At 46.2% G+C, this 21,503-nt stretch overlaps 1 protein-coding gene across 3 annotated transcripts in view; it reads right to left on the bottom strand.

Moving 5' to 3' along the window:
- GSS (glutathione synthetase) overlaps nucleotides 1–21,503 on the bottom strand; it is a 1,684,034-nt gene that overhangs the window by 305,167 nt on the left and 1,357,364 nt on the right. For all 3 annotated transcript variants that reach the window (XM_069243914.1, XM_069243916.1, XM_069243915.1), the window contains one exon: nucleotides 9,353–9,434. In XM_069243914.1, coding sequence (XP_069100015.1) covers nucleotides 9,353–9,434 — 82 coding nt within the window. The remainder of the gene's footprint in view (nucleotides 1–9,352; nucleotides 9,435–21,503) is intronic.

The raw sequence follows: 21,503 nt of genomic DNA, 5'->3' as shown, positions 1-21,503 counted from the left end.
AAGACCTAGGTAAATTAATTACTATGTTCTCCTCACTGGCAAAGCCCAGCAATCCTGAAGGTCTTCAGCAAGCAGGTTTTTGAAAGGCCAGCAGGGGGCACTTGTCCAACCACCCATACTCCCCAGCCTCCCAGAGGTCGCAAGGGAATCAGCAGTCAACTATCAGCACCACGACCAATGCCACTTCAGCAGTTTTTTCCCAACCCATGCCCATGGTCGAGGCAGCAAACACAGCTTCTGTGAAGCTGGAAATGTCCCTAGTGGGGCATCAGGTAAGGACTACCCCTTCCTGCCCATCAAACGAAAGGGGTGGTTGGCTCTTTTTCTGCACAATTGGAGGGGCATCACCGAAGACGTTTGGGTGTTACAAACAATCCACAGGTTTCGGATAGAGGTTTACAGCAGTCCAATTCAACTCAGAAAACCCAAATTGATCTGTTTATTGGGAAACAAGGGCCCATATTTCCTAAGAAATCAAATCTCTTCTCCGCAAAGGAGTAAATGTCCCTTCGGTCCTGAATTCCAGGAGGATTCTATGCAATCTGTTTCTGGTGGAAAAGAAAGACAAGGATTCCTGCACGTCTATCAATCTGAGGGAGTTCAACTGGCGGCTGATGTGTCAACACTTCAAAATGGAAGGTATGCATCTCTTAAGGGATATTCTGTTACTGAGCGACTGGATGGTTAGACTGGACCTCCATGACCCTTATTTCACCATACCAATCTTTCCCATTCACTGCCATTTTCGACAGTTTGCGCGGGGTAGTCGGGTATACAGGTTTGTGACATCCCTTTCAGCCTCTCCTCCACTTCTTGGTGCTTTGCCATGCTTATAAGACAGGTAGTGGAGTTCTTGCAGTCCAATGGGGTCTGACTTATGATCTACCTAGACGTTACTGTGTTACATCATCAAGACCAGTCCACTCTACTTCATCATCTAGTCTTGGCCCAGTCTTCTTTGACACGTTGAGGTTTATTATCATGGAAAGGATGTCCTAATTCTTCTCCTCTCAATTGATGTGTTTCCTGGGTTCCATCATATATTTGACCCAGCAAACTCAAACTGCCACACAAGAAGTTATCCTTAATTCGGAAAGAGTTAAAACACACACATTTGAAGAAGCAAGTATCTTTGAGATACCTCGCCAGGATTGCCGGTTTGTTGTCATCTTTGATTCAGGCAATCTTCCAAAGCCCCCTACACTACAGGTCCCTTAAGTGGCTGAAAGCAGCTCATCTCAGGAAAGGGTTCCTCTACACAGCTTTGTTGACACTCTCCACAGAAGCGAAGGTGGTAATGCAATGGTAGCTGGACCACATGATAGCCTGGAACAGAAGGGCCATCTTCCGGTCCATTCTGGATGTGGTAACAGGATTTGATGCCAACATTTCCAATTGGAGAGAGTGTTGTGGGGACTTTACCACAGGAGGTGTGTGGTTGGAGAAAGAAAGAGAGCTCCATATCAACTGATTAGAACTGCTTGAAGGTTTCTTTGCAGTTCATCCTTTCACAAGAGACAAGGTGTCCTGCTCTATTCTACTGAAGACGATCAATATTTTGGCGATCCGTTAAATCAAGAGCCTAGGGGCGACAAGGTCAAGAGCACTGGCAGAACTTGCCAAGGAGTTTTGACATTTTTGCCTTGACAACAGGATCTCTGCCACAGCAGAGTATCTACAGGGGAAGCTCAACCGCATCGCAGACTGGCACTCAAGGCACCTTACTGATTTCAGTGCCTGGAAGCTCTACCCAGTTCTCTTTTAATCGATCATGGTATGATGGGTTTGGTCAAGGGGACCCAGTCATGTCCCATCTCGCTCATCAACTTCCACAGTTGTTCAGCTGGAGACCAGATCCTCTGGCTCTAGCTACGGACTTGTTTCTGCAGGATTGGGGCCTTTCCATCCTAGTCGATGATCACCAGACTGAGGGCTCAGGTAAGATGGCAGCATGCAAGTGTGGTTTCCAGTTCTTCTGGAACATTCTACGGATTTCCAGTCCTACTTCACCAGAATTAAAACAGGCTACAGGACCCTATGGACAGTTAGCATTTCTTCATCTTAAACGGATCTCTCAAGCTCAGGGCATGGATGCTTTCTGGGGATGTTGAGGGATCCCAGGCCTTTTGAGGCAAGCTGACAGCCTCTTCTGGAGAGCATGGGCAGATTACACCTCTAATCAGTATGGCGCGGCTTGGCACAGATGGTCCTGTCGGTGTATGGAACAGGCTTTCAATCCTATGGGTGCAGATAGAGTCCACATCTTAAAATTTCCTGTTGGAGCTATCTTCCGAAGGCCTGGCCTATCAGATGATCAATTCAATTTGTTCTGCAAATTCCGCTGGCCATCAACGATAGCATGGTACCTCTCGTTGGTATGCAAGTTTTTGCGGTGCATTAGATTGTCCAATCCTCCTCAATGCAGGCACTCCCACCTTAGTGATGTCAATTTGGTCTGTTGAAATCCTGGCAGGACAATACATATCTTTCCCATATGGAACTTACAGGTAAGCTTGCCATGCTTTAAAGTTTGGTTTCATGTAAACAGGTATCTGATGTGCGAGCCCCGGATGTATCTGCCAGAATTTTTACTTCAGGCGGGGTTAACTTTATGGTGGCATACAACACCAAGACCAATATTATAAAGCTGCATTATCCTGCCTTCCCAAGCCACTCAAAATTGTGTGTTGTATGAGAGCAAGTGAAGCTCTCACCGCAGATGTCAGACCGGCCAGGGCCAATCAGTTATTGATTGCATTGGAAAAAAAACTTCCACGCTGTCTCGTCCCCCACGATAGCCAGATGGGTCTGGTGGGTGATGACTGAAGCAGGCACTGATACATCCATCTTCGTGGGTCGCTTCCACGCAAGGGGCCATTGCCTCCAAACCCTTTATGGTGGGATGGGGGGGGGGGGGAAGAAGGAACACTGACAGACATTCTGAGAGCAGCAGAGAGGTCTGACAACTCCACTTAAAAAAATATATTTTAAGCCTGTTACACACATGGAATCAATGGTAGTGAGTAAGCTTTGTACAAGCATAATCTGAGCCTTCAGCCCTGACATGGTATGAAACTAACTAACGTGAAGAAAAGTTTCAATTCTATTACGGACACAGAGGCAACGATTATCCCACCTGGAAGGGCTCTGACCATCTCCTTTCCCTTCCCTCCTCTTTAATGATTAACTCTTCATTAGGTAAAGTATATTGTTTGGTTTATAACACTTGCTTCACCTAGAGTACACAAGTGTATTATCCCTCGTTGGCGGCATACATTCAGTAGCAACATTTCAAAATATACTTAGCACCCAGAAAGAGATCAGCTACCGAGACATTCCTGACAGAGAAGGCAAGATAATGTACCTCAGGACTTAGGGGGAGTGGCAACCAAGGCATTGTCCACTGCAGATGCGCAGCTATGTAATAAGTTTCATAATCTGGGGCACTTAGGCCACTGTCCTCAATCAGCAGATGTAGTATGGACAGAGCAATCCTGTGTCTACAAGTTCCCCAAGTCAGGTCCCCCATCGTGTGTCAAGGTCATGAATGAAGCAGCTCTTACGTATCATTGGGGTGGTGGTGAAATAATATAACAGACTGGGCAACAGTATAATTTTGCAGGTTGTGATCCAACGCAGGGGAGAGAGAGGTAGCCTCTTCCTGAAGATCACTGAGGCTTGGGTTGTAGGCAGCACCCTGCCGAAATTACCCAAGATCACTTAGGTTTTATGCTTGTATATGTTCACCCGAAGGTACCTTATTGTATGTAAATAAAATTTCAAGCCAACAGTCTCCAACCCATTCAGCTTGGCAGCCTCCCAAATCAGTTAGTGGGAATATATATGATTTGGTTTTGTTCAACATCAAGAGATATACCTTGGCAAAGGCCTTGAGAGTGCCAAGTGCCACCTGAAGGCCTGCAAGCACATTACAAATGATTACAAAGATACCATCTGTGTAGATGGAGACGGTATAGGTGTGCACATTTAGGTTCAAGTCAATTTAATTCCCCATCTGCTGCATATAGTTAGTGAAGGGCTCCATTGCTAGGGAGAACAACGAAAGGGACAAAAAGCAGCCTTATCTAGCCCCACACTCTATCTTGTTTTGGTGAGATATCAGCCCCCCGCCCATCGTGATATGTGCAGTAGGGGAGTTATTCGACAGTTGATGAATGATTGCCCCATTAAAACACAATGTGGGACACCAAAAGGAAAGCTCCAAGCAAGTGAGTCAAAGGCATATCACTGTGGCATAATTTTTATGAAAAGAACTGGTAATGTGTTGCTCGTGGTCCCTCCTGGAGGGGGCCTGCCATGCAGTTAAGTACAAATTGTTTCAATGAGGAGCAGGGCTGGTGCTGATTTGCATAAGGCAGACCTTTGTCTAGAGTGGCATGGTGAACGAAAAATGAAGGACTAGAATGTGGCCCAGAGCGTTTGCTAGTGGCTAAGATTAATTCAAGCCTTCCATTCATCGCCTTGTTGTTGTTGCATGTTTTTCATATGCAGGCATTGAGTTCAAGCCATGGAAAAGAATACAGAAATTAGTACACATATTTCGGCGGGGGGCCAAACCATTTTGATCAATGTGTAATAAATGTAGTAAAGGTGGTTTCAATTTGTTGGTGAGAATTTTACCCAATATTTTATCATGTTGATCCAGTATGGACAAAGGATGGTAGGGGGACGTCTTTTGGGTCCTTACATAGTTTTTGGAAGCATTGTGATAAGAACTTCTTTAGTGGGGAGAGGGAGTTCACCAGCGCAACTATTTACAGCTGCAGTAACTGAGGCACGATAGCAGCCCAATAGGCCACATAGAACTTTATGGGCAGACTATCTCTGCCCCATAACTTGCCAGATGCCAGTTGGGCTATTGCCATTGAAATTTCAGGGAGTGTGAGGGGAGCATCTAAGTTAACAGAAGCCTCTCTGTCAAATCTGGGGAGGACTGCTTGTTGTATGGAGGTGTCTTGGTGCTCTCCTTACCTTATGTGGGAACGGAGGCATAAAGTCACTTGTACAATTTGACAAATCAGGAGTTAATATATGCTTGCAAGTTTACCATGTACCTTTGAGGATGTCTGATAGCTGTGATGAACGTGGTGGAGGGGATCTCAGCATGAGTTAGTTTGACTAAGTCACCTGGATTTTTTGCTCTCTTAATGCTGTAAAGCAACGTATTCCTTATAATCATATGACCCGACTCTAGTGTGAATCTCCAGATGCTGACTGTGCTTGTGTAAGAGGTTGGTATCATAGGAGGCAGTGCCACCAAAAGTGCATTCCAGTTGTTTCAGCTCTGCTTCCAGGAGCTTAATTATGTAAGAAGTGCCTTATGGACCCCAGTGAAAGTACTCATGCAGATGCCCCTTATGTAGACTCCCTGTTATTGGGTTGCTATTAGTAGAACCTGCATTTACCTCAGAGAAGACAGTATTTGTATCCTCTATGGTATGTCAATAAATGATGTCATCGAGAGCCGGGCCCTGAAAATGTTGACTAGGGATACATACTAAGGGATATACAATATCATTATGGGCGAGTGGAAAGCGCTCCGTCCCATTCTGTAATGTCTTTGTCTTCAAACCACGCCCATGTCACATCAGTCACTTACATTAGTCTGTTGGATTGCCTTTTAAAATCCGCTTGCTATTATTTGTGAGAAGCATGCATACGTCATGCCTTTTCCGGTGTTTAGCCCACCTACACAGCACCGGTAAACTACAAAAAACATACAAGGCTTGATGTTTTCAGCATGGTGTCCGGATTACTTTATCTGTTTATTTTCCACACAGCGCGGTCGTGCTGCATTTTACATTGTGCAATCGCGCTGCGTTTTTTTTTTCTGTACAACGCTAATAGCTCTAACTCAAGCTAGTGCGAGACCCGTTGCATTGAAAATGCTTGTTTTTTAAATGTAGCCCATATGGAATTGCATACCACATTTAACTGCCTCTAATAGCACATTTTGTTAATAATTCTTGGTGAGATTTTGCAGAAACATGCACAGTTGTGTCACAATGGTTCAAGTGGTCTTGTCTTAATCCCTAGTACTCCAGCTGATAGTCAGGATTGTCTAAGTAACACAAAAATGTACTGGACTATTGCATGGTTGCCATTTCAGAACCTATGGCTTTTTATCCAACATAAGTAGAAATTATGCTCTGAAATGTACTATTGATCTCATCTTTACAAAATGTTCTCAAGAGAAGGGTGGACCCCAAACACCTCCCTGAACTTTGTACTGAGGATTTAAGCCCCACAAACTGTTAGGCTTCATCTGCTGCCACTGTGAAAGGCTATCTTTCATAACACTTTATTGTGTTGATAGTTCAAAAGCGATTACTGACCTTGGTTCCATTAAAAGAGCTTTTAACCCATCCAGGCTCCAAATCCTACTCTGCCACTGGGGAAAACATTCTAGGTCCCAATGCCAACATGACCTTGTTTAAGGGCTGGAAGGTTTATCACAAGATATGAGCACCCAGTGGAGTCATACTGTAGGAAGGTAAGGACTAAACTGTTCCACTGACGAGCCCCTGCAGCATATCAACAAGACAGGAGGTACTGGAAAAGTCTCAAGAGTGCTCTGTGGACGCTAACTTCAGTAGGACTGCATGGTGATAAGCTTTACCCTTATAATGTAGGATAGGGTAAAGAGAGTGGAATTTCTAGTGGAGTTCTCCCTGATGACAGTGTTAGCTTCAACATGAAGAACATGTCTGTGAAAGAAATCAAAAGGGGAATGTAGCTGGAACGATTTCCTGATGGATGCTGGAAGTTTCACAACATGTGTAATTATTCTGTATCATCCAGGATAGATCAACCAGGGGTATGATCTCTGATTGATTGAATGTCACACTGTTCACATAGCCTGCAAATTAACTGAGCTGCAGGAGCAAATCAACAGATAGTCCATCAAGAAGCTACAGATACAAGCCCTCCAGTCTGGGGATGCAGAATCCTACCCAGCAGTAAGGCATGACCAAACAACCTAAATCAAGCAACAAACAAACCTTGTGTCTTTCATACTCTTACAAAAACACTGAAATTCCCAACTTTCAGAGTTGTATCCCACTAAAAACCACACCACCATTACAGAACATAAATCGTGTACATGAGGTACAAACAGAAACCTTGTGTCTTTCATCCTCTTACAGAAACACTGAAATTCCCAACTTTCAGAGTTGTATCCCACAAAAAAACCACACCCTATTACAGAACAGAAATCATGTACATGAGGTACAAACATGGCCTGGTCGTATACTTGCAACCAATCCCACTTGTCTTGCAGGATGCAAGCAGTCAAGTTATATCTGATCCCAAGTCTTTGACTCCTGTGCTTCTAAGAAGATCATTAGAAGAATTACAGATACTGTTGAATTGAAGTAATACAATATTGAGAGTGCCACCTCATAGCATCAATGTGGAATTCAAATGCCAAAATATGGGCAGCAGACAATCGTCTCCAACAACCCACTGCAAAAGCCCAATAGCGCAAACTACTGGCAACACAAGTGACACAAGAAATAAAGAGTCAGCCAATGCTGACAGCACTGGAGGGCCAAGAACATGTAAAGCATCACACCTCTAGCATAAGAGATTCAACAAGCTTGTTGGAAAATAAATCAATGTTCTCTCCTACTGCATAGGAAAAATGATACATAACACCCCACTATTAGAGTAACACATAACAAGACAACAACATGGCAAAGAGACGCCGTTTGTCATTGTCATTTCGGTTTAGAGAATATCTCACTGGTCAATTCTCTGGTCAATTCTCCTGTTACCGCCTGTAAAATTACATAAGTCAACAGTTTTGGTAGATCACAGAAGATGTGGCATGCTACTTTTTGACTGATTTTGAGTCTGTCAGGGTATAGCATCATATGATCCATCCCTTAGATCTTGCTGTTTCAACAAATGCTCTTGTTGCCTCCTGGACTCAATAATGAAATACAGATAAATGAAATTGTCATGGCACTGTAGTCGACTCACTTCTCTCATGACAAGGGCAACAGGGTCTTAGTTTCTGAAGTTATCAAAAATGTGCAGTAATCCTACTAATGAACACTACAAAAGTAGCAATAAAAAGGACATGAAGTACTTGTGCGGGCAGATATCTCCAAATGGAAGAGTGGGTAAAACCAGGATTGGTGCAACAGTGATTAACTTCAGAAGAACAAGACACACCGCTCCATAATTTCTTTCTTCTGACCCACTCAGCTACAGGTTGGAAGTGAAACAAAAAAAAAATGTACCTGGGAAAATTTGACGTGGATAGCAGAACAGACATTTAAGAGTAGAGCAGGGGCTGCCAGCTATGCCACAGGTGATGGCTGAACTGTTCATCTGCTAGTCCCTGTGAGCCTCTGTTACTTTCCTCAAGGCACCAGCCCCTTGCCTCGCCAATGCTGCAGCACAAGCCACCAGTCAACTGCCCCTCACAGCTCCCAAGACAAGGGGCTATTCTCAAACCTCACCATTCACAGTTAACAGGGGCTACCAAAATATGGGATATAAGATATCAGATGTAGGATTTACAGATGTTCTGTCACCTGCGACCACCCAGACCACTGGAGAAGTCTGGGACAGTCATATCCCCAGTCGAAACCAGGAAGCAAACATGAATCCACATCTTCCTGGAGACCAGTGGAACAAAGCCCCAGGAAGCAGGTTCTGGAAAGGGTTAAATGAATCATGTGGACCTGGCTGCAGCTCTACTGCAGCAAAGAGCTACTAGGCACCTGTTGTGAATCCTCAAGATAGTGTCCATGTTCAGTGCAGAAACCATCTCAGCCTAAAACATGCAAGATTAGTGGTAATGGGTGCCCTAAAGCGAGAGCTCGAGGATTGTGTTGTTGGAGGTCACCATCCTCACTGCCTTGGCATAGCCAACTTGGCAGCACAGGAATGGCATTGCCTAGCAGCCTTACCAATGAACCTTCTAACCATTGGGTGGTAGCATGATGGATAGCCAAAGGTCAGGCCCATACATTTTGGGACAATATAAAATAGCATGAGCGTGTAGAGTGCAGCTCCGCCCCATTAGACTACATCTGGTTGATGCTTCATTGCATGGTGTCAAGATACTAATGAAAGTTTAGCCTGGATACTGGGAACACTCTTAAAGGCAGCTCTCCTAGCAGCTGCTCTCTGAGCACAGACTTTCAACTACTTTTGTCCTGCATTAAATTACTACCTTAATACACTTGCCTGCATTAACCTGTTCAGATGTTATCTCCAACCCACATGTGCGGGAGGCTAAGAATTCTTTATGCAACATTTAGGCTAATGAACTACATGCCCTGAGACACACTCGAGGGAGAAAGTAATGGCAATATACCTCCTCCTTCCCGCTGAGGTTTAAGCACAAATCGCTCAGGGCTCGCAATGGCCATTGCCGCGTTCTGATCGCCTTCTTCACCCTGTCAGAAAAGAAAACGAAAGCAAGAGATGGGCAATTATTATTCACTTTATATTTTATTTTTCGAACTCAATTAGTATACTGAACATATATTCCAGTCATATCATATTTTCATTGATGGTATCCTGTTCGCAAGCTATGATCTTATTGTGTATAAAGTATCACCAGATGGGACTGAAATGAAGCATAAACCTGGAAGCCATGTATTCCAGTTAATAACCTGCTGACAGACAAAATAGTCTCACTCAAGAAAATACTTGAGTAGAAAAAAAATCAGTTACTTATCATCAGTACCATACTTTCTTACACATAAGCTTTCTGTATGCTAACAGCTAATCCTGTATATCACTGATTATGCATTGAAGTAAGTAAAATACTGTACTTATCAAGGTCTGTATCTGCGTTATTTAGGCTCTGTGCTCTTTTTTGTCAGGATGGTAATATACTGTTAGTGGAAGATGTTACTAAGGTTACTGCTTGTTGGTCTCACAGGTTTGGGGTGTGTATGTAACAGTTTATCCCTAAGGTGACTAGTGTGTTTAAACGCAAACCCTGGTTTTGGTATTGTTTCTTCTCATGATTAGAGTTTGTACTAGTGTTGTCTGGCACTGTTCCTGATTTGAGCAGAGAAAGGATCCAACAGTGGCACAAAAATGATAAATTCAGCTGTAGGTTTATAATGTTGTTCCACTCGAGTTTCCATGGGAGTGTTCAATGCTAGTTTGCAATCCATGGAGTATAGCCTTCTGAGAAACATTATGAGCAAGACCTTCTTGTAGACTAGATGCTTGAACTCTTGTGGAGAAGTGTGGCACAATGGTTAGAGTGGCAGACCCTGAAGCAGAGATCTGGCTCAAGACCAGGGTTCAAGTCCCTCTTTGGCAGGTCTTGGGCTCAATTCCCTTGGACCAGATAACTCCTGCCTCGGTGCCTAATCTAATTAATGAGTCCCAGTCTGCAACTCTGGGCAATAGCTTGCTTAATCTACACAACGGCCCCAACAGCGCTTGGATGCCTGGCTTCACCCTGGGGGTGCCCAGGAGTGGGCACCTCACAGGGAAAAGCCAGGAGGGGTTCCATAGCGGTATGAGTACAGTTTTTTTTTTTAACTCTAAAGTCATAGCAATGTTGCAGTTTCAACAATATGTAAAAAGAAAGGCTGCCTCTAAAAATGCTGGTGAGGAAAGACTTATAATCTAAGAGTGAATTCTTATCCTTTGCTGTATGATAGACAGTCATTACACTCTCCTCCCTTTCCGCCATGATGATCAGGTCCAGAAAAGCGACTTCAGATCTGCTGACCAACCAAGTGAAATGGAAGTGGGATCTTGATGATTTACCCATTCCATCTGTTCATTCTCTGCTCCTTCCCATATACAGAGCACATTATCAATACACTTTCATTATTCATGGTCAAAAGAGAAAAGTATATAGCCATAATAAATACTATTTGCTTCAAAATGGTGTGCACAAATACAGGCCTTACTTGGTGCAAAAATTGCTTCAATTGATACTCCTGAGAGCCAGAGGTATAGATAATTTTCTAATTTGAAGTAGTTCTTAATAAACATTAGTTCTATGCATTGTAGAATGAAGGCTGGTGAAGTGTCACAGAACCAATTGTCCCCTTTAATGACTCTCTCAGCTGCTACCCATGTAGTAATCTGCAATAAATTGTGTACAATGGCTCAATGTCCACACAACCAACAACTGTGTTGAATGATTTAACTGTAACTTATCCACAAAGTTTGGTACTGTTGATCAGTATTTTGTATATGATGGTTGTGAAATCACATGCTCTGTTAAAAAACAATTAGCAAACAATTGGGCATCCTGAATGAGGGGAAGTTCTTTTATGGATTTTCAGAAACAAATGCTAGTATGCATGGTTATTTAGTGATAACAATTTGGCTTTCTTGCTGGTGATCTTGACAGTGGTTGGCCCCATCTTCTAATATTCTTCTAGCCTCCCTCTGATAATCAATTCTACACCATCCCCTTCATTGGATGGTTTAATTATAATCTCTTGATACCATTTCCTCATCCTTTGTGAGACTGAGGTGTAGTTTTTTTGTTCTGCATTTCTAATGCAATGGTTTTCTAAAAAAAAATATTTTTAAAAGTAGTGATTTTAAGACCAAGTCCAGCAACTGGTGGAGTAAACCTATACATATTTTTCAGATCTGTAGAATGAATAGTGTTGCAGTTCAAAGGTAGGTCTTGGAAGTACTTGTGTATTTGATTTTTCTCATGTTAGATTGGAATTCCAGCCTGAACTAAAACATAATCCTTTATTGAAGCATGGTTTACAAAGTAATTGTCACTTGAAGTTTTACTGCTTCGGTCTGTCTATTCTGTACCTGTTCATTATATCCCTTTCCAGACAGAGTCTACCGAAAAACCGCCAGTGATGGCAGTCTGCAGACCACCGTATTACGGGTCACCAACACAACACTGCCAAAAATTTACCAAAAAAACCACACCGCCGGCCTAAACGATGGCATGAAGGCGGCGTCTGCACCACCAGCACTGCCACGCCGAGAACATCCCTCCTGCCAAATCACCAATCAAAGATCAGCACCGAGGTCTTAGCACAGTGCCATTCCATTGGCAGTCCGAACCGTCTCAGGAAAAAAGAACCTCCTCCAGAATACTGCACCTCACTGGACAATACAAAAAGCCCACACCTGATACACATACACACACCTGACCACAGCATTACAAAACACCCCCCCACCCTTTGCACCCAGAAAAGTTTGACAGAACGAGGCAAGAGCACACTGAAAGAAGGCACTGCACATAGATGTCACAGGCACCATCACACTAAACATGCATCACACAACACAAAAAAATCAAGAGAAACACAACACGTACATCACCACTGCCCACAATACCACAAACCACACCCACATCCCATCACCCAAACTCACACCAACAAACAGCACACCAAGCATCACTGCACAACACCCACCCCACCACCCACAACACAACTAGCATGGCACAAAAAACCCCACAATTCCCTTACAAGGAGCTGAGGGTCATGGTTGACGAAATCGTCGGCGTGGAGCCGCAACTGTTTGGAGCGTCCAGCAGACATCGACAGCCTGAAAAAGAGACTTATGGCAGAGGATTGTCAAAAGGGTGAACACTGTGGGGAATCATCCCCTCACAAGGGAGGACATTAGGAAGAGGTGGAACGACCTACGGGGGAAGGTACGGGCCATGGCTTCCAGGCACCAAATTGCCATCATGAGGACTGGTGGTGGGCCCCCACCACCTCTCCCAGAATTATCATCGTGGGAGGAGAAGGTCCTGGCCATCCTACACCCAGAGGGGCTGAAGGGAATACCTAGTGGACTGGACACTGGTAAGTCAACTACACTCCCCGGCCAACATGACGCTGTGCACAGCATGTACCCCCACCGCCCTCACACCCCCTCACACCACCATAATGTGCACAAACCCACCATGGACCCTATACCCACCCTTGCAAGCCACAGCTCCCTACTAACACCATTCCCCCACAGGCCCACCTAGTGGATGGATACCCCACACTGCAGCAAATACTACAACTACCACAATGCAACACTTCCTACATCAACCTCACATCTCTGCACTTGCACGTTAAACCATGTCACTCCCTTTCACAAACAAGTAATTGGAATGCACGTCAGTACGCGGCAATGACAGTAGCAAGACAAATACAAACTATTCCCCAAAATAGGACCATTGCAGCATTCCACTGATGGAAACACAAGCAGTAGTCTAGTAACTGTCAATACCATTACTGCCCTGCCAATCCAGTCATTGATGGCATACAACCGTGCAGCAGTGGTAGGTGCTCAATGCCACCATGGTCTCCATGTTAGGGAAGTTCAGGGAAATCAACAGCATCCTGTGGACATCCTCCACCCAACAACAGGCCCCATTCAGTAGTGAGGCAACACCACTGCCTTCTACGTTAGCACCTGCTACTGGAATAGAGGCCCAGCAGAAGGACCCACAGGCCACCAGCACCCCTACCCCTGCAGCTGAGGGACCCCCCGTAAAAGGAGTTAGCCATGCAGACATCCTGCAGGACCTGAGGCAAAGACCAATCCCCCCACCAGGAAGTGATCCCTCTCCTGTAATGTCACCCTTGTGTGCCACTGTTACACCCTGTTGACTGTCCAATGGCAAGTTCCCAACATCCCAAGGCTCATGGATACAGGACCTGTGAAACAAACAGCTGTACCACCCACTCTGATTTTCACCTAAGCCACGTCCCCACTGCTCTGGACTGTGATGTAAAACACACAATAAACACCAATTTGGTCCAGTCATGGTGCATGTGTCTTCATTGTTCAAAGTGGCAATTCTGTTTACAAGCAACAATCATATACACATGTCGGCACTACAATAATGTCAAAGTGACAGATGTAGTATGAATCTCCAGCAGGTGTGTAAGTACATCCATATTGTAGTAACATCCAGTGTCAATGATGCCAGCAGGCAAATCAATGAGCAGCTTGCAAACAGACATGTGACCTGAAGAGGGAAAATTACAATGTTGTAAGGCATGTTCTCCATAGTCAGACATCAACAGCAGTTGAGAACAAACAAAGGATGACTGCCCCAGCAGCTATAATACCACATATGAAAGGGCCTGCATTGTCACTCACACATTTGTAGGAAAGTAAAGATATCACAAAGGTAACATCCTCTACTGTTCACCTCCCTGAGCAGTCAGGAACAGGTAGTTGCCACACAGCAGCTGACAATGCAGCAAGATAGGCCTACACAGCAGGACAAGACTGATAAGTCCCCCGTACCTTTACCCAAACAGGCATACTGAGGATTCAAAACGTTTGGTGCAACCATAAGGATGTTCCGTTATGGCACCTGCATTTAACACATGTCATTAGCAGCAATGCATTTCCACTACCGCTCATGGTAAGTCAGCTACCTTTCAAGCTTGGAAACCAAGATAGAAGGCAGTAGAACCCACACACACCTTGATGCAATCTAAATCTGGGTACAGGCTGGCTATACCAACATATAGTCCAAGTGCAGATGACAAAGAAATCCCACATACCTGCTCATCTTTGAAAGTAGTGACGAATCAGGTCAGTCCTGTTGTCATGTGCCTCATCCTCATATGCCTCCTCCTCAGCATCAAAGTCACCGGCCCCAAAGACTGCTCCAGCATCAATGTCCCCCTCCTCCAACAGTGGGATAAGCCTTCTGAGGGACAGATTATGGCGCATGCAGCATGCAACAAAGATCCTGCAGACTTTCCCAGGTCGGTATTGTAGGGCACCACCCGTCACATGGAGGCAACTAATTCTAGCTTTCAAGAGGCCAAAAGTCCTCTCAATCACTTGCCTTATTGTCCCTGTCCTACCCTCCTGTAGTTGGATGTCTAACACATGTCAGGACCTAGGGCAGGTTTGGGTATCCGGAGTCAGCTCTGTGGAAAAGGAGATATGACAATAGGTAACAATGCTGCGCGGAGTGCAGACTGTGTAGGGAGGGGTATCAAACGTCTGAAATGGAGAGCAGTACACATACCTATTAGCCAGGCCCTTTCTCCTTGTAGCTGTAACATCAATGCAGGGAGACTGCTGTTCCTCAGGACATAGGAATCATGTACCGATCCAGGGAATTTTGCACTTACATGTGTTATGTACTCGTCTGCAAGACACACCGCTTGTACATTGAGCGAATGTGTACTCTTACGGTTTCTGTAGACTTATTCATTGGCCCTCGGGGGGTACCAAGGCGATGCAAGTCCAATCAACAGCCCCTATTACATGTGGGACCTGTGATATATTGTAGAACGCTGCTTTAACAGTGGGCAATTCAGCACGTTGTGGGAACAAAGTGTACCGGTTCACATGCTTGAGTAGGGAATCCAGCACACCCTGTAACACCTTAAAGAACTTGGGATGTGACATCCCAGCCAGTCCCTCAGTCACCTGAAAAGAGCCACTCGCCAGAAAAAGCAGGACTGCCAACACCTGGACTGTTGGAGGGACGGGATGGGGATTTCTCAAAGCAGGCAGGTGGTCTGGCTCCAACTGGGAGACCAGGACCCTGACGAACCCTCTGTTTCAGTCGATAAGTCAGGATGATGTGGCGCTCTTCCATGGTTTCAAGATCTACTAGTGGCCGGTAAACTGGTGCGTTCATCATGACTCCATTTTGGCGGTATCTAGGTAGGGAGACAAACAACAATCTAAGGACCTCCCATAATTGTGTGCACCAAGTATGACATACAACAATCACGAAGTATTGGCCATGTAAATTGGCTGTTATGTTGTGAAGAGACACATTACTCCAATCTCCATTCCTAACCAGACAATGACACAAAATCCCTGTGACAAGGGACGTGTACAGGACATGTAAACATACCCCTTCCATGTGTTCCACCATACAGTGTGTCAATACAGACATATGTAATGACAAGTGTGATGATGTCACTGACACTCACTAGATATGTGATTATCCACAAAATGTAACCTAAATTAATCAATTTGTGACAATGTGCAGGTAATGACGCAGTGTGAACCCAGGACAGTCAAGTAACATACTAAAATGGCATCCGCCTGTCCTGCATGCATTGGACAAATGGAAGTGACCTCATTCCACCGCTGGCACCTGTCATGGCGGAAGGCGGTCAGAACCGCTGTGCAAACTCCCCAGTGGATAACGTTGACGTTTATGGGGAAACTGGGACCAATGATGATCACCGCCGGCGCTGACTGTCATGACCACTATTTTGTATGGCCAAGCTCACTTGACTCCTGGCATTTGGGCAAGGAAGACCTCCACTTCATGTGCTGCTGTGTCCTGATTCTTGGAGCAACGATGGCACGCACTGCAGGTGATAGGGCCCCAGCCGTCACAACCTAGGAGCTTGAGAAACTGGGGAAAGGGGACCTACCCCTGTATGGGCGGTTGTATGGGGCTCTAGGGCAACAGGTCAGTACAACGTCCTTTGACCCACATTTTGGGTGGTGTTTGACGATGAATCTGTGTGCACATTGACATGTGATGACTGATTTGGGGTTTTGCACCTGCACATGATGCGTGTGGTATATTTGCAGTGTGCATGGTCCGTGTATGTTGTGTGTCGCCAAAGGTTGCAGCTGTATTGGTATCATTACCATCATGTCCCCATTTTCAGAATGTTTCCTATGCAGGTCAGCGCCCACCAGTAGAAAGGGTTGTCGAGAGCCATCCCCAAGGAAGTGCGGACCCTGAGTGGTCCATAGCCAGTGAAGCACCTACTGCAGGAAGCGGTGGGAGGAACTGAGGCTCTGGGCCTGGAAGACCGCAGAGGCCCAGCTGGGGATGGCCTCCCAACATGGAAGGGGTGCCCTTCAGACATTGAACCCTCTAATGGCCCGCATATTGGTGGTAGCCTACCCAGAGTTGTATGGGCGCTTGAGGGCAGCACAGCAGTCACAAGGAGGTAAGTGTAGATTGTTAGGTGACTTCTGCAAGGTTGTGTATTGTGACCCTTACTGGATTTGGGATTACGTGGTCATATGAACAGAAGTGGTGGTACTGTAATACACATTCTACTGTACATTTGGGTTGCTCAAATGTTCAGCCATTTCGACGGCTGCATACTTCATCTCTGCGTATACTGTAGTATTACAAGGTGATCTCATTGCCACTGTATTTGGATAATGACAGGTATGTTTTGTTAACATTGCAATTGCTTAAATTTCAACATCAATGGACCTCTGTACCAAATGTACTCCACACATTCCTGTCATTTAGGTTGTGTGCACAGTTCCTCTGAGGTCATATTTGTTTCATCCTGTCATGACTGACATGTAGTTGGGAATGTTAATGGGTTGAATTGTTGGATCAGTGATTTAGCCAGATGGCAGGCCTGAAGGACTCTTTAATCAGGTATCTAGGCTGCAGGGATGAGGTGATCGTTGATAGGTTTGGGTATAGCTTGCAGGACTCTATTGTTCATGACTGCAAAATGGCCTCTTGTTTTCCTGATGGGGTAAATGTATGTATTGTGTGTATATGAAGTGGATGTGTGGGTTATTACCATTTCATCATTTTCTGTTTCTCCCACCCTCCTCCTCTCTCCACCTCTGTCTGTGTGTGCATTAGCATCATCTTGCAAAGGAAGAAGGGCACCGGCGAGAAGGGATGCAGCAGCCCACGGGACCCAGGAGGCTGGCATCAGCAAAGCCGAGGGGACCAGTGGGACGGAGGGGAGCACCAAGGGGGAAACTGGAACGACCACCACATATGATTCAGATTCCTCCTCCGATGGCTGCTCCCTGGTGGTGGTAGACCCATCTGGGAACACCCCAGCACCATCCTTGTCCGCCACCCCCCTTACTAGCACCGCCCTTCCCTGTAGCTCCACACATAGGTGCCTGTGCCTGCTCGCCCAGGAGGGTGGGTGTATCCTCTGCCGCAGTCACCTCTGCCCCTGCCCCCGTCAGCCCTGCTGCCCTCAATGAGGAGAATATTGTCCACCTGAGGTCCATCTTTGTGGTGCAGACAACCATCATGAATGCAATCCAGATGCAGCAGTCCAATGCCTACCTGGAAGGCATTCACAATGCCTTGTCTAGCCTACATAGATTGCTTGAGGCTCTGGCCTCCTCACTGATGGCAGACAGTGTCCCTTCCTCTTCCGTCCCCCCTCCAGCTACCTGTTCCCAATCCACAACCCCTCTCCCTACACCCATCCAGGGCACACCTACAGACCAGCATGCATCCACTACAATGGACAAGGTGCGCAGAGAGAAACATAAGCACCACAAACAAACCCACAGGCATACACACACAGAACACACATCTGCATACACAACAACAGACACTTCCCACACTGCCTCCCTTACGGTCACATCACCGCTCACACCTGCCAGCACTGCATCATCACACACTGATCCTGCTAGCATTCCTGTCATACCCTCAATCACCACAACAGCAGACTCACAGACACCCACCCAACACACATATCCGCACTCACCACGACCACCTTCTCTGCCACCTGCAGCACATCCACCTCTCTTGCACATACCACCCCAACATTCACTCACACGTCTTCCATTGCCTCTCCCTGCATCTCTAACCCCTCCTCCCAAGATATGCACATGCACCCACTTACCCACCCAACATACACCCACTACAGACATGCACACATCAATATCCACGTACAGCACACCAACACATCACACGAGCATTCCCTCTACCTCCACTCCCATCCCTCATTCATGTGAAAGCCCCCATGTACCTAACAAAGTCTTCCTTGCCGCCCTTGACCTCTTCGCTACTCCTTTCCCACCCTGTTTTACCCCTAAACATTGTGTTCCCCTGCCCCTCCCAGGCCCTTCCACCTCCCATTCCTCGGGTGCCCCCTATGGTGCTTCCCCTGCTCTTCCACCCAGCAAAAAATCCCCCCCTCCCAGAGCCAAAGTCTCCCTCCCAAGCCCAAACAGAGACATGCCCCTTCCAAAACTAAGCCACCCCCCCCCCCAAACCCCTGAGGTACCCGCATTGCCAACTGATGCCCTTATGACTTGGAGGTCTATTTGCTGTCAGGATTCCAGTTGAGGCCATGATGTCTGGACAATGTGTCCTGATTTTCTGGACACTGGACTTGCCATTTGGCACATTCTGTATATAGTTTATATTACTGTCATGGTTCCAAATACATCAGCCAACATTGCTGTGCTTGGCAAGTTGAGATGCTTGTCCTGGTTTCCTTCTACATGGTGGTGTGACACCTATGTGCAACAGTGTGTGTGGTCTGTGTATGGGTTGTGTCTGTGTTGTTGCATGCGCTGGGTAGGTGGGCTGTGCCATGTGCATGTTGTGTGTCCTAACTGCTTGCTTGTGGGATTGTATGGGGTGTTGTGTGCGTCCGTGTGTATTGTGCTGCATCTGTGGATTTCCTTGTATTTTGGTTGTACCTCATGTGTCACCTGTGTAATTTGCATGTGTGATCACTGCTACTGATTGTGTGTCACTGCTTCATACAGTTTGTGTGTGTATGTGTGGTGTTTCACAATGTGCCTGTCTATGCCTGTGTTGAGGCATTTGTGGTCTAGTTGTCGTTGTGTGGTTATGGGGTGTGGTGTTTGGATGTGTATGACTGTGTTGGTGGCGTTTGTGTGCACTGTGCTGTATGTTTGTGACAAATCTGCTTGGCTTTGTGTGTGTATTGGGTACTTGGCTTTTACGTATTTTGAGTGTGCTTGTGTGTGTGGATGTGTGGATGTGTGTGCTGTTACAGTATGTTGTATGTGTGTGGTCTTCGCTGTCTGTGCCAGGAATGTGTGTTAAGTGTGGGTGCGTATCACTGCCATTTCCTCCACTCTTATGGTTGTCGTCTTCATCGTTGTCGCTGGCCCTGAAGTTGTATGGCGAGATACCACACTGGGAAGACTAGCAGTTTGTTTGCCATGGCAGCCGCAGGTACGTCTGTGTGCCTGGAGGTGGGTGTCTCCTTTTGTACTTTGTTTCCGCCAAGATTTTCATTGCGGTCAGCCCGCGACGGATATCCTGACCGTCTGGTGACTCGTAATATAGTGGGCGGGACATATGTCCCGCCAGCCAGAAGTTGGCTACCGCCACCAGATGCTGCTCATCAGCGTTTGCTGTGCTGGTGGTGAGCTGTCTGTGTTGCGTTGGGTTCACCGCCTTTCTCATTATGTGGCGGTCTGCACTGCCACCCTGGAGGCAGTCACAACACCGCCACCGGCGTGGCAGTCAGGTTACCACCAAACTCAGAATGACCACCACTGTCATTAGAGGACATGCATCAACTTGAACCATTAGAGACTACATTAGTTCACATATTAAAGAAAGCTCAAGGTGAGACATCAGCAGGTATCTCCATTCATCTCTGAGGGTGCTAAGAGGTGCTTGTCTAACACTGCTTCATTAGGTCTTCTGTTACCAAGGAGTCAACACTAATGATGAGGATCCCAGGACACAGTATAGGTTGCTCATGTAAGACGTTTCCTACATTTTTAGGTATGTACCCAAATATTTGGTGATTGACTTGCTTTGGCATGTACTTGGGTAATTTTAATGGTGTGAGCTGTAACCACTAGTTTGTATGCCACTGAGATACTTGTTTTTTGGGCACAGAAGTACGTTTTCCATTTCCTGTGGGACACGATCTATATGCCAGGCTTCTCCAATGAGTAGCTTGTGAGCTACTGGTTGCTCTCCAACTACCTGCCAGGAGCTCTCTTGTGTGCATTTAAGCCTTCTAAATTGGATTTTTTTGCTTGATTAAATTAACATATGTATGACAGAAATGTGTATTCCAAGATGAAAATGTGTGTATTCTCTGAATTCATAACCTGATATTTGGAGAAAGTAGGCTGAATTTCCAAAATATATTTAAAGGTGATTTTCGTTTGATGAATCTTGTGTGAAGGCTTATATCTTTTAAAGACTTATTCAGTTAATATAACCATAAAAGTGTACTAAGTGCAAACGAAAGAGGTAAAATATTAAAGTAAAACATTCAAAGTAAATGCATTATAAAAATATTCATATCATATTCATATCAAGCAAAAATGGTTGCAGCGTACACTCAGGCCCTCATTCTGACCCTGGCGGTCGGTGGAGAGACGGCGGTCGGACCGCGAACAGACCGGCGGTATTAAAAATGGCATTCTGACCGCGGCGGTCCCCGCCGCGACCGACCGCCACTTCTCCACTCCGACCGCCACGGCGGTCATGACCGCCGGGCTGGAGTTTGCGCACTCCGGCCCGGCAGTCGTCCCAAGACCGCCAAGGGTATTATGACCCTGCCTACCGCCGCGGTTTCTTGCGGGCGGGAACCGCCGTGCGAACCATGGCGGTAAGCACTATCGGGGCCAGGGAATTCCTTCCCTGGCACTGATAGGGGTCTCCCCCACCCCCCACTACCCACCCGAGTCCTCCCCCCACACCCTCCACCCCCCTGCCACCCCCCAGAGGTGGTACGAACCCCCTCCCCACCCCCACCCCGACATGCACATACATGCACCCCGACATGCACACACCCCCAACATGCACATATACACACCCCCTACACACACATACA

This window comes from Pleurodeles waltl, chromosome 7, assembly GCF_031143425.1.
Source record: "Pleurodeles waltl isolate 20211129_DDA chromosome 7, aPleWal1.hap1.20221129, whole genome shotgun sequence".
Classification (NCBI taxonomy): Eukaryota; Metazoa; Chordata; class Amphibia; order Caudata; family Salamandridae; genus Pleurodeles; species Pleurodeles waltl.
The sequence above is the reverse complement of the archived record's forward strand: the minus strand, read 5'-3'. Positions and strand labels throughout refer to the sequence as shown.